A 13920-nucleotide genomic window follows, 5' to 3' on the forward strand; every position below is an offset into this window, starting at 1 on the left:
GGCCTCCTAGACTACTGAGTACAGGCCTCTGCATTCACAGGCTGTTTTTAACTCCCCCCCCAAAACAAACAAACAAACAAACAAACAAACAAACCCCAAATCACCACTTTGTTTGCTCACCCACAACTACATGGAACTACGTCTGCAACACCAAGAACACTCCATAGTGTGCTACAGGTACGGGAGATAAGGGAATTGCCAATGCCCTGCCACTGCTATGATGGGGAAGTAGATGGTTAATATATATGTGAGAGGCAAGGATTTTGGTGGGTGATATCTTTTATTGGACCAACTGCATGGTTGAGATAGACAAGCTTCTAGATGCAGTGCATTCTTCTTCAAGTTGGTATAAGGTCAGAAGATCCACTACGGAGGAAGGCAAAAACCCCTGCAGTCTCTGCCAGTCTGGCCTAGGGAAAAAAGTCCTTCCTGACCTCAAGTGGAAGAATAAGAGTCCTTAGCCAGGAACCTCTGGGCTTCTGGCACTTGCAGGCTTATCATCACACTCCAGTCAAAACCCCATACTCTTAGCTGTGGCCAATGACAGAGGAAAGTAAAATCTCCCCGTCCAGAGGCGGATGGCATTTATGAAGTGAGGAATACCTTTCTGGCCCCAGCTGGCAACCAGCAAAGTCCTAAGGTATGGGATTAGCAACAGCTTCTATGCTACAGAGCTACCTTTATACCCCAACCTGGCATATAGTTTTCCCATATGGGCCCTATGTGGAAGCCTCTATTTCCAGAGATCCATTAATAGAAGACCTCCAGGGCTTTATTTTGAACTCAGAATGCTCATTGTTGGCACCCTGCTGTGCACTCGATAGGCAGTACTCCAGTTGCCCCAGCACCCCCTGGGCCAGAAGGGGAGGGCTTGTGTGGGGACAGGATCATCAGTTAACATACTCTTAGACCCCCTCAGAACTGCCAGTATTATATTGTCACTTGGAAGGGTTTCAAACAGATCCTTTTCTAATTCTTGCATGGATTTGCATTCTGATTCTTTCAAGCTAATTAAGCAAATAGGCCCCAAACACCATTACCAACATTTCATCTATTTTTTTAGAGGTATACAGAAAGTCTCAGTAATGTGTTCAGGAAAAAAATTAAAGAAAAGTATTGGGGTGGGGAAGAACAGGCACAATTTCCTAATGACAGAAATAGATTATGTGGTTAGGCTCTAACTTCTAACTCTAAGCTTCTTGGATCAGGGCCCATGTCTTGGTTCTGTGTTTGTGCAGCACCTGAGATATATTGGGGTTTGGGCGGTTTTTTCAAGGGCTGAGGCTTTGAGGAAAAATTGGCAGTGGATTGGCACTTTGATGGAGGGAGAAGGCAGGTCCCTCCTGTGCATTCCACCTCCATTCATTCTCCAAAAGCTACCTGGAGGGCTTCTGGAAGGCTTAATCACTCCTTCAAAGGATCCTGCACAGTTCTGGATGGATCCAAGCTAATGCACCCAGGAGAGGGCAAGTCACCCATGGGAAGAGGTGGGGAAATGAACCAAAAATCAAAGCAAGTGTACTGTGACTGGAAAAGTGACTCCAAAAGAGAAGGCAGGGAAAGCACTCAGATACCATCCAGCAATCAGACAGAAGGGAGAGAAAAGGGGGAGAAAAGCTGCAAAAAGAGACAAGAGGGAAGCGATGCATGCAAGTGAGAGAGAGATGGAAAGAAGGAGGGAGTTAAACAGGAAGGAAAGGGAAAATAGGAGGAAAAAGGGAGAAATGAACTCAGAAGAGAGGTGGAAGAAAGGAAGAAGAGAGACAAGACAGAAAGAGAAAGAGGTGGGAGAGGATGAGGTAAACAGCTGATGCTCAATGTAAAGGGAGGGAAGGAGGGAGCCAGCCTGGCTCCACTGGCCCAACCAGGGGCTGCTGCTCTCCACGCTGTGGAGCAATAACTCTAGTCTCTTTCTTTTTCAGGGGATGGGCAGGTGGATTTTGAGGAGTTTGTGACGTTACTGGGTCCTAAGCTCTCCACCTCGGGGATCCCCGAGAAGTTCCACGGCACAGACTTCGACACTGTCTTCTGGAAGGTAGGAGGTACCCCTTGCCCAGGACTGTCTCCACGCTCTCCTTTCTCCCTGACACCACTGCAACCTCATCCTTAGATCCCAAGCCTTGAGCTAGACACAGTCCTCCTTGGAGGCAGGGAACACAGAGAAATGGCAGTTCTAGAAATTACTTTAATCACAGCGGTACAAACCACTGCTGGTCTTTCCCTCGGATCCCTGGGGATCTGCCTGGGAAGGAGCAGCCAGTGCAGTGAGGAGATGAAGAGAAAGATGTTACTCACAAGAAGGAGGCCTTGCTTAGCCCAAACCTCACCAATGCTCCTCATCTATAAAGACCCACCAAAAATCCATTGCCCCTCACAGCTGCAGTATGCTCCAATGTAGATCACTGTTATCCAGAGCACCAAGTGGCTGCTGATGATATCGGTGGGATCAGGTCAGCAGGCAGCATGAGCACTGGAGCAGGATGGATAAGAGAAATGTTATCCCTTACTACAGGAGTGAGGACAAGTGAGATGCACAAGAACTGCTGACATGATGCAAACTGGAATGTGTGCTCTTATTACACTTAGTAGGGCAATACAGGAAACATCACCAGTGGCAGCTGCTGCAAAGTGAACCCAAATCTCTGCTAGGGTTCATGCATCTGGACCCCAAATCTCCCACTTCCTGTGCATACAGATCCCCACTATGTAGCTATTGATAGTTCAACACCAACATGCTAAACACATCCCAGCTGAGGCAACATGACCGTTGTGCGGTTAGCAGATTCACATGACGGCCTGGTCTGTTCTGAGTCTTAGGGAGCAGTTGCTAGACATCAAAGGCTACATTTCACTGAGACATTTCAGTTTTCACTAGCCTGACCAGAGTATCCTAACGGAGCAATGACCAGTGACCAGCTCCTCCACTGTAAGCCCTTGCCCCAACACCTGTGTCTGCAGCTACCTAAGCCTCATGGACAGCAATGACTTGACAGTCCTGGAGGTGATCAGTGAGAGGGAAATCTGGCTTGGACCTTGCCTCCTTTATCAAAGGCTCCACCGAGTGTCTCTGGGACCCTGCATTACATCGCAACAGGAGCCTCTTTGCAGATGTAACTTAACATGTGTTTTTAGAGGACCAGGAGTAGCTGATAGCTGCTGACCATATCCATCCTTGACCTAAAACCACTGATCTAAACTGAGGTGCAGCTGGTTAAATTCTGGCCTCTTTCTGAGCAGTGCTGTTCCCTGGGAGCCAGATTCTTCTGGTTTTTGCACTCCCCTGGCACTGACAAGTATTCAGCCTGGCATCCCCTCTGTTTTATGCAACTCCTCGGGACTCCCTAGATGGGTCTCCCCACAGGCTGTTGCTCACGGCACAGATCTCCAGGCAGGAGCTGGTTTGCAGTTTCCAGTTTGGGGTTAATTTTTGGATCACCTTTTTCCTCTTGGTGCATTTTGCACTCCAAAGCAGGGATGGTCAGAAGGGAAATTGGGGCTCAGGCAGGGCATTTGTCTCCAGCACTCTAGGTGTCTGGGAGCCTGGTGTCACTAAGTGTGACTAAGGGTGTGGGGGTGGAAGGGATGGAAAACAGTCTTCTTGGGTTTGCAGACAGCACAGTCCCCTGCCTGAAGCACCTCTGTCATGGTTGTATACAGTGCTGTGCCCTGTCGCTTTGTTCCTTCAGCTCATCCTGTTCCCTGTAGCATGGCGCAGTTGTTGACCATGTGACAGCTCTGACATGACTTGTGACAGGCAGCAACTCTTTGATAACTATGACCCAGGCATGATGGGGACCACTGTGCTGAAGTGTGAGTGGATGGTGGCAGTGACAATCTGCACCCCTTGTAAGATGGGGGCTGGTGCTTAAGGGTTGGGCAGCCCATGTGAGGGCAGCCCTGTAACATGCAAATAGAAGTCACATGATGCCAATGAGAGTTTCCATGACAATAATGCAAGGGTTGCATCCCACATGAGAGATCCATAACTTCTTCATGATCTTTCCCCCTCCACCACAGTGCGACATGCAGAAACTGACAGTTGACGAGCTGAAGAGGCTTTTGTATGACACCTTCTGCGAGCATCTGTCCATGAAGGACATTGAGAACATCATCATGACTGAAGAGGAGAGCCACATGGGCAATGCTGAGGAATGCCCCGTTGATGTAGAGAGTAAGTGCCCCCTTCCACCAACAGCTGCAGACACAGGCAGAGCTTCTCCTTATTGGTATTTGCCCTACAGTCATGGACCTGAACCCTATGGTGCAAGATGCTGTATAGATACAGGACAGAAGGATAGTCAGGGTGCCCAGGAGATCACAGTTAGATCAATGCAAACAGCCATTTTTTTCAGATTTTGGGAAGTTCCAAAAAATGTAAAAGAATTCTTTTTCAGGTCAGCCTGAACTGAAATGCTAAAGAAATGGCTCTGTGCCCCATTTCACGTGGTTCTGAACTTTTTTTTTAAGAAAACAGAAGGAAATTTCAAAAGCTGTTTGGAATAAGAAGCTGGAACTGTTTGTTTAGCAAATGTTGGAGCAAATTGTGTTGATAATACTGTGCAACAACTCAGTGAAACCAACCCCAATTCACAAAAACATTCCTGTTGTCAAATCTGCATTTTTTGCTGAAAAAATTGTCAGCCAATTTTCCCCCAGCTCCCTTCACAGGCTGCTGTGCAGGGGCACCCAGCTCCACATGTGGGCAGTCACAATGTGCTGTCTCTGCTCCCACTGTGACACCAGCCATGTTGCCCCCTTACAAACCTTACCTGTGGAAGAGGCATGACTGACTCCACCGGAAGCAGGATCTGGGTTTGCTTTGATACAGAAGAAGCTAATGCAGGGCTGGGTAACATCAGGGAGATGCACCATCCTCCTTGACCAGCTACCCTCTCTTAGCTGAGGGACTGACTGAAGTGCGGGTTGGGGCGGCCAAGCGTTCTGAGGGTGGTCCTGAGATGTATGGCTTGGTGCCATGTGCTTTGTCCCATGTTCTGACCCAGGGTCAGTTTTGTGCATGCTGTCTGGGTGGCCAAGTGATGCCAGGATGTGTGGTGTCACCCATGGGAATTTACTGATCTTGAACAAGTTCTTGAATAGGGCCTCTGTCCTCCCTGCTGCTCACATGGTACTCTGCAGCTATTGCACTTGGGATTATGGCTCCTTCTTGTGCCCCAAGCAATGTAACACAGCCCTATTGGGTCTTAACCTGAAAAGAAACATTAGTAAATTGTAGGTGAAAGCCATTTGTGATCCATTAAAAGGAATCAGTTGATCATGACCCCCAGGAATGCCTAAGTCTGGGAAAAAATTCTTGGTTGCCCTTCCACCAGGAGTGGCACTGAGTGCAGGTGGTACTAGGACCCTATGCAGAAGGCAGTCTCCCATCTTATACACATCTGTCCATCAAACTGTCTCATAGGATAAAAGTGACCCTAAGCTGACAATGACAGCAATGATTACAGGCCCAGAGAGAATGACCTAAGAGGAGAGACTGAAGGAGCCAAGACTGTTCAGTTTAGAGAGGAGAATAAATGAGAGGGCTCATCATAGTTGTATCCCACTCCAGAGGTGGCTGCATTTTGGCTTGAAGTTATACTGCTGCCGTGTAAATGCTAAGAACATTAACTGGTCTATAAGTTATCTTACTGGGTGATTTCCTATACTCTGATTGGCTGCGTTCCAATTTGCATGACTGCACTATTATTTTGAGGGATGGGGGAATCTCACTGAAGCATGAGCTTGAGATCCACTCTGTTCTTGTGCCAAAGGCTGTCCTCAGTGACCCAGTTGCAAATGGGTACTTGTTCATTCAGCCTGGGGAGTCGAAGGCAGCCAGACATGATGCTAGTCTTTGTGCGTGTCTCTGGCATGCCTTAGGCACTGTGAGCTGGTAGAGCTGGAGGACATTTTCTTGACAACTATTTACCAATAATTGTTTTCTAAGCAAATTAGCTCATTCTAATTAACTGATAGCCATTGTTAAGCAACACACACAGGAATGTGCATATTCAGTTCAGACTTAGTACACCAAAATTATGTGACTATATCTACTCTGATAGGCTACTGTAAACTCTTCTGCTCTTATTGGCTTCTGTGCCTGATATCAGGTCTGCAAATAGGACTAGTTGATACCAGGCTCCCTTGCCCCCATCCTACTCCTCATCAAACCCAAAAACAAGTCAAGTCCTCATGTTCTGGGCACATGGGCAACACACAGACCACTGAGCTGCCACGTTCTGTACACAACCCCTTAATGTCACTGCCTTCTGTACATAAATCTCCTGCTCTATACTCTCAAATTAAGGAGTGCTGTTCTAGTCACTCCCACATACACACACACCACAGGCAGCACAGTTGCTACTACATTTTATGCATATGCAGTAAAGGCCTCTGTATTCCACATATGCCTGGATTTGGTGCAAACGTGGAGAGAACAGCTGTGCTCATCCCATTCCGTGCACATGTAGCAATGGCACACCACACTGGCCGTTCCCGTTGACACAGAAGATTGCTGCAATTCCTAAACATGTTGGCTGTGGAGGTCACAGAACTCCATGCATACATCACAAGTCCTCTGCCAATAGAAGCGGCACATTTTCTATACTAGTCCGCTGTGGAAGCCATGGGAATTTTCATTCATAGAAAATGGGTTGACAACCCATGGTCCATGGGCTAGAGCCATTGAATCCAGACCCTGGAGAAGGGGCTTTGGCAGTGTTTGATGACAGGGGATTTTACCTATGCCACACTAAGACTGGGTGTCAGGGAGAAGTGGCAGCGAGAAGTGGTGGCCAGGTCCTAATGCTGGCCCACCTTCAGCCAAAACAGGGTCATTCCAGCCCGCTGCCAGAAAACTTTACCAACCCCCAGTATAAAACACAGTGAATTTACTGAGTACTCTGGCACCACCAGCCTTGTGGGCAAGGAAGATGGTGACACGCCATCTTCCCCCACCCGCCTCCCAAGCATTCATGAATCAAGCAAGCCAGATCAACTGAGTCCTATTACCCCATTTTTTTTCTTTTTAATTAAGAAAGTGACAGTTCTATTCTGGCTCCAGGCTGCTTTGAATGTTAATACAGGAAGGAACCACTTGGTGCCATGCAGGAGAGCTGCTGCTCTGCATGCCAAACGGCAGCGGGCTGTGGCAGGGCTTCTTAGCATACCCATCAGCACCCGCCTCGCATCAGGGAGCAATCCTCAGCAGCACTTGCCAGACAAGCAGGATGGTGCTTCATGTATGAGGGTCTTCCTAGCAGGTGGGCTGCAAGCTACAAGCAGGGAGGGCACAGGGATGTCTGAAGACACCCTTGGGGTGCAGGTGGGGATGGATCCTCCACAACAGCCTGAGAATGAAGGGCTGCAGGGGACATTAAACTAACATGCGTCCTCTGTCCAATCCCTCCCTTCCTGTTTACCCCTTGTCCCTCTTCTGCCCCCAACCTCCCTGACTGCTTTCTCTGCAGCCTGTTCAAACCAGCAGATCAGGCAGACGTGTGTCCGGAAGAGCCTCATCTGTGCTTTTGCTATCGCTTTCATCATCAGCGTCATGCTGATCGCCGCCAACCAGGTGCTGCGGAGTGGGATGAAGTAGCTCAGACAGAGAGACTGTCAGCCAGAAGAACAAATACAGAGATACCTATATAAATATATATATATATATAATATATATAATCTATACACCACGGGGGGAGAAAGCAAACTGTATTCCTCCATGGCACACGTCTTGGGGACACCCACCGGCTCCTCACTGACATCCTTTGTTTCCCTCCTCCGACTCCGCCTCTGATGGGAATGCCCTTCCTGGAGACAGGGCCCGTTGTCTGCAAATCACCTGCCTTGTCCTGGGGCTGGAGAGGTCACCTGGATTCGCATGGCTGTTTGCGGAACATTTAAACTAAAAGTGCATGCAACGTGCATGGACCCCCTTCCTGTCTGAGTGATGCAATAGCGTGTGCTTTTATAACTGGGTACTAGGATCCTATCAGATATATAATATATTCTATATCTCTATATTTATGATAAACCAAATCGTCCCTTAAGCAATACACACTCGTCAAGATTTTCTATTGGAGATTTGGGTGTTGCATGGACCTCAGTAACAAGGGCTGGATTCCACCACTTGCTGAAGCATCACCACCCAGAACCACCTCCATGCTTCTAACCTCCTCCTAGCAGGCTCCTTCCCAGAAATTCACACTCTTCACCATATCTACCCCTGTCCTGTCATTAAGCCTGCTCTGTGCGAACCAGGGTATGCTGCCAATGGAAGGAGAGAGCAATCACTGCTGGTTTATAGTCTAGTCTGTATTGCAGCTCAGTCCCTGCTGCCATCAGAGAACCCACACATGGGACATTCCCTAGCTATTCTTAACCAGGTGTGACTGGTGCTTGATGGGCAACAAAGCAACCTGGAGGAGTTCACAGCAGGTGTGACTCACCTGATTTTGGCCTTGGAAGCACCCCTCTGACTCAAGACCTCACTGTCTCTTGGGTATGGTCATCATCACTGTCACGAGAAGCAGTGCCAATCCATTGTACATTCCAGAGAGGCAGTGTGGACCACTGAGTAGAGCACTAGAGCAGGACTTAGGGCACCTGGGTTCTCTTCCTGCTTCTGCCATGGACCTGCTGGAGGACCTTGGGCAAGTCCCTTCCCCTCTCTGTGCCTCGGTTTCCCCATTGTAAAATGGGGGTGATGATACTGACCTCTGTTGTAAAGCACTTTGAGATCTACAGTTGATAAGAGGTGGGTTATTAACCAGCAGGAAATGCTGGACCCCACTGATATTAATCAGCCATCCCCAAAGGTTGCTGGCTAGAAGCTGCCTTTGAGCGCTGCTCCATCCCAGTTCCAGAGACGGCTGCCACCTCTCTGGTCTGGTAAGTGAATGTCCTGTCTGAGGGAGCACTTCTGAACTGCCCTATACCCACACACACTCACCCTGGCTCCCATCACCTGTACCTGCTCCCTGCCCATATCTGTATCTGAACACTGTACATGTTCACACACCCTCTAGCCTGTATGTAGCATCCACCTGTTCATCAGACTGGTTTGGATTTTGGTTTGTTTTTCATTTTTTTTCCCCCAACCCAAATAAAAATGGAATTTATAAACTGCTCTGGGCTCCTTTGGATCTGGCTGCGATGGACGGCAGGTTGAGGGGAGGGGAAGGAGGTATCCTGTTAGATGATGAGTCCAGGAGTGGACCCCATGACATCGAAAGGGCTTTCTATAGGCTGCATCAGGGTCTGTGTGTAGTCACAAAGGCGAATGGATGAAGAGAAAGTGAGGAAGGGCTGGAGAATTAGGATAGCTAGTGGGGCAAGGGGGTGGGAGATGGGTGTCTCAGGCAAGTGAGGCATTTCTGCATGGCTGCAAAGGAAAGTGACTGGAGTGAAGGTCTGCATTGATTGGCCAAGCCCTGAGTATTGTAGAGGAAGATTGGTAGGCATAGGGATTATGCAGCTGTGGGTGAGGAGCATGGAGGTAGGAGTGCATTGGCAGTGGGAGGTAGGCTGGTTATACAGGGTGGGGAGAGGTGATGTCAGTCCCAGTTCTCTGCGACTGGCTGTACTCTGAGTGACCATGCCTTTGAAAGCAGTGAGTGGTTTCTTAAGATAAGCTCATTAAGCAACTCCAGTGAGATTTCTATGCCATCATATCCCAGAACAGCCTCATCCCATCCCCATATGGCAGCAACATGTTCTGTAACGCAGAACTGCCTTTGGCAATATAGCATCCAAAATCACTCTGACCAAACTGCACTCCTGATTGTTCTTCCAAGTTGACTGTAGAACAGTGTCTCTTATCTACATAAGGTTTGTGCAGTCTGATTAGACAGCTGGCTTGAAAACAAGACTCTTGATGACATCATTTCAGAACATGACATCAGCAAGGAACAACCAGCAGCTTGTTCTGCCCAGGCATGTCAAAACTAATAAATAAATGAGAGCTAATAAACGATACCTAATAAAGGCATCAGCTAAGTAACTTTCAGGACCCGAAGTATGGGTGCAGATCACTAAGGATAGCTGCAGAGCCCGGGGATCCCAACAGCAGGCATCTGTTAGAAGCTTCTGCAGCATTTTCTTTCCCTGCCCTGCTCTGCATGAGGGACAGAGAGAAAGACCTTTGAGTGCCCCAATACAAGGGCACATAACACAGCCCCATAACAAGTCCTGCAGATCTGCTCCCAGGATTATTCTGAACGTGTATTAAAGAATTGTGTAATACAACTGAAACCAGTCCCGGGAGATGAAACTAAATCCCAGAACTCCACTCGACAGGTAAGTGTCCTAACTACCAAAATAGAAAACAGGCCCTCTCGTGCGCTCTCTCTCCCTCAGGCCCAATGGATGTTGAATCCTTTTCCACACAGTAGCCAAACTCCAACAGGTGGGTGCTGCCCCCACCCAGGTAAGGCCTGGTGGTTAGGACCTACCCCTGGGGCATGTGGGTTGGAATCGTTTCAAGTAGAGGTAGGAACAGGCCCCAGGTCATTCACTTCCTGGGGGAGTGATTTAACCCCTAGCCTTAGTCTCCAGCCACATTTTAAGAGAAAGCAATGGCAGCAACTGCATTTTGGAGGGAACCCAAAGCTGTCAGCACATGCTAGGCCTGCTCTGAGAATGCTTACTAAGTCAAGCCCTCAGGGGACTCAGGCAGAGAGCACATCAGTTCTGGATCCTCATATGGCCCAGCTGTAAGCTTGACACCAAGGTGCTCAGCTCCATCAAGACGGGCAGTTTTGGGCAAATGCTAGGGCATCACTCAGAGGCTTGGGGACCTTGCAGGTCACACAGAAAAGCTCTCTGGCAATCATCTGCCTCCAGGGCTTGGCAGCAGCAGAGCAGGGGTCTCCAAGATTGTAGTTTTGGATTTAGACACATTCCAGTTAGTCCCACTTCCCACTGCTTCTCCAGGCTGTGTTGGTCCCAACACCTGAGCTGGCTCAATCAGAACTAGCTTAGGCCTCTCCACAGCATTGTGCCTCTGCTCCCCATCTGCGCAAAGAAGATAACAGCACTTCCCTGCCATGGAGGGTGGGGGGCTGAGAGGAGGCGTACATTAGATGGAATACTCTTGTACTGCAGTGATGGAGCCTGTAGATAGATTCCATTATTGAGACCCATTCAGGCAATATGCTTATTCATAACAGTACCTCTTGGGTGCTATTCTCAGTTTATAGCCCCCGATCATCCCCAGAGGAAAGCCTGCTGTGGACCAATGGCAGTATATAGCCCTTTCGCTTACTATTCTCTGCGTACAGCATCCTAGTCATTAAGCTTTGTTAATTTTCTCTCCAGCTGCAGATTTCACCCTTATATAGAAAACGGGCTCATTTTCACGATAAAAAAAGAAATCATTTGCAATAGCAGAAGTGCCTTAAATATAAAAAGCACAATGTGATTCCAAAGGTCACAGTTTGGCTGGGACTGCAAAATTCCTAGAGTCCACCTGAAGGCACTTTGGTTTTTGAACTAGCTGAAAGCAAATTGGAAATCTTTTCCTTCTAGTGTGAAAGAAGAGCTGGGAAACTTCATGGATCAGGGGCAGGGGCTGGGGTATGAAGTACGTGCTGCTGCCACTTTGGTTCCAAGTAGGTCCTTGGAGAGCATAAATTGTTCCATTTAATGATTCAGAGCAAGCAGGTGAAAGAAGCCGGTAGGGCTCAGCCCAATTCACTCCATGACAATAGACATGTCAACAGAAAGACAGAGGGTTTAAAAGCACTGTGGAAACTGAGCTGCACTCTTCGTGTTGTGTCACCTCTGGTCAGGACTGAGGCACTGGCAAGGGTCAACATTATTAAATCATGCATTTATGACAGCAAATTTTGAGAAGGATATTAAATGTGGCACTTCAGGGTTTAATAATCTCTAATTACCAGACATCAGGATAAGGGCTGATGTGGGGAGACATATTACCCAATATCCTGATCTGATCCTGTAGGGGGTGAGTTCATGGACCTTCCTCAGGAGCATCTGGTGCTGGCCACTGAGTAAGAAGGGCATTGGCTCTGATGCATTCTGGCAATTCCTCTGCTGACCATACACTGTGAGTAAATGGAGGATTTCAGCTTCTGCGGTGATCAGTGGTTGGGTATGCTCCACCAGAGTGAAATTCAGTGTGAAATGTAATATGTTTATTTTAACTAGATTAAATGTTGGTTCCTACACTCAAGGGACTAGATATTACGTACCAAGACTGCAAGTGTTACAGGGATCATTTGCTATGCAGCTAAACAGGCCCAGGATCTCCCAGATATAAACACATACATGCACCACAAGTTTGTAGTGAGTAGCTGCTGATTGTGCCTGATATAACACTCCTTATGTACTGGTTGTTGTGCCAGCAATGGTTTAAGTAGAGGCTACTAGCTTAATATACTGTGCCCTTTCTGGCATGGGGACTCATCATACTCAGAAATGTGCCAGGTAAAGCATGCTAACCTGTGCAACACACCAAATACAATGTGTCCGCTGAGCTGTTGAATGTACCTGGTACAATCTGGGTATGCATTGTATGCCGGTCAGTGTGGAAAGTATATCCATGTAGGATAGACCTGCTGTGCTTACCATGCTGAGGTACTCCAGTCACAGCATACTTGCTGTGCTGCCCGGGACCCCAGGGTGTGTGAACCCAGACATCCCACTGATTGTTCACTTCCCAAGCAAGGAGCAGCAGCAAGCGCATTAATGCCCCAGCTCTCATCTACTCTGCTATCGATCCCATGCTTCCCTGTGTAATATGCAAACTGTGCAGAATCTGATTTTTCCCTAAGCCTTGATATTTCATGTTCATGTTTGATTAATATTTTAGGGTTATTTGCCTTACAAAGTACCTAAAGCCAGGGAACGTGCACTGCAAGCTACTAGAGAGAGGGAGCATTTGCCAGAGCTAATGATAAAATCCTGGAAATGGAGGGAAGGTAAATCCAGGTTGCCCAGTTGAAAAAAGGCAACAAAATATGGGGAGCTAGCCAACCAGAAAGGGATTCTTAGCATGACTGGGACCTCAGACAAGCCTGGAATTAGATAGACAGGGAAGCCTGAAGACTGCTTGGGGCCACCATACCCATACTTGGGTTGGGAGCTGCCACACCAAGGCAACTTTTGCCCAGAAAACTAGTCCAATTGTCAGGAGATCTATCCATTTAAGAGGGCACTATTCCTCACCCAGCATTATACATATCAGCAGTAGCTGCCAGGCCAGGGTTACTTTATCAGATTCTTACCTGGTTGTCCTTCTTTCCAGCAGTTTGGGCAGTTTTGGGGGAGTAAGGGAAGATCTTGGGGAGCCAAGGCCCCAAACCTAGGAGAACTGAAGCACGCTTATGCTCCCCCTTGTCTGTGTACCCACTCAGCAATCCTAAACTGCCAGGCTGGTGTCTCTAAGCACCCTCCCTGACTGGGGACTTTCAGTGTGCATATCTGCTCTGCAAACCCTGGCCTTAATGAGATCAGTGGCTCAGTAGCTCTTGCCAGTTGAGGTGACAACAAGGGATCAGCTGCTCTAGGGTCCCTGCCTCAGCATCTCTTCCATGGAGGATGGATTTCAAGATTTCTGTATGGTGCTGGTTCAGTATTCCTAGCTGGGTAGAGTCAGGTCAGGCCCCAAGCTCAGACAGACATGTAACTGGATCCTGGACATAAAGGCATGGACATACAACTGCTCCTGGCTCAGAAACCTGTTGATTAGCTCCAAAAAACAGAAATCTCAGAAATGCAGGCACATGCCTGCTGTGGCTCAGGGTAGAAGCTAGGGGGCCTAGAGCTGCCCTCCCTTCACCTCCATAACACTGAGCTGAGGGGGGTGCATGGCCAGTAGGATGCTCTGATTAGGGAGGAGTGCCCCCACCCAGCAGCCCAGCAGGCAGTTGATATAACACAGTGTTTATCGCCCCTAACTCA

General features: G+C 48.3%; 1 protein-coding gene across 4 annotated transcripts in view; it reads left to right on the forward strand.

The window, feature by feature from the left end:
- Positions 1 to 9132, forward strand: part of CABP7 (calcium binding protein 7) — a 92486-nt gene extending 83354 nt beyond the window's left edge. For 2 of the 4 annotated variants that reach the window (XM_006271333.3, XM_019493621.2), the window contains exons 3-5: positions 1923 to 2035; positions 4018 to 4171; positions 7470 to 9132. In XM_006271333.3, coding sequence (XP_006271395.1) covers positions 1923 to 2035; positions 4018 to 4171; positions 7470 to 7597 — 395 coding nt within the window. In that variant the 3' untranslated portion in view covers positions 7598 to 9132. Of the gene's footprint in view, positions 1 to 1922; positions 2036 to 4017; positions 6032 to 7469 lie in introns of those variants that run through there. The other 2 variants (XM_019493620.2, XM_019493619.2) reach the window with 1 other exon arrangement.
- Positions 9133 to 13920: the final 4788 nt, after the last annotated feature.

This window comes from Alligator mississippiensis, chromosome 10, assembly GCF_030867095.1.
Source record: "Alligator mississippiensis isolate rAllMis1 chromosome 10, rAllMis1, whole genome shotgun sequence".
Lineage (NCBI taxonomy): Eukaryota > Metazoa > Chordata > Crocodylia > Alligatoridae > Alligator > Alligator mississippiensis.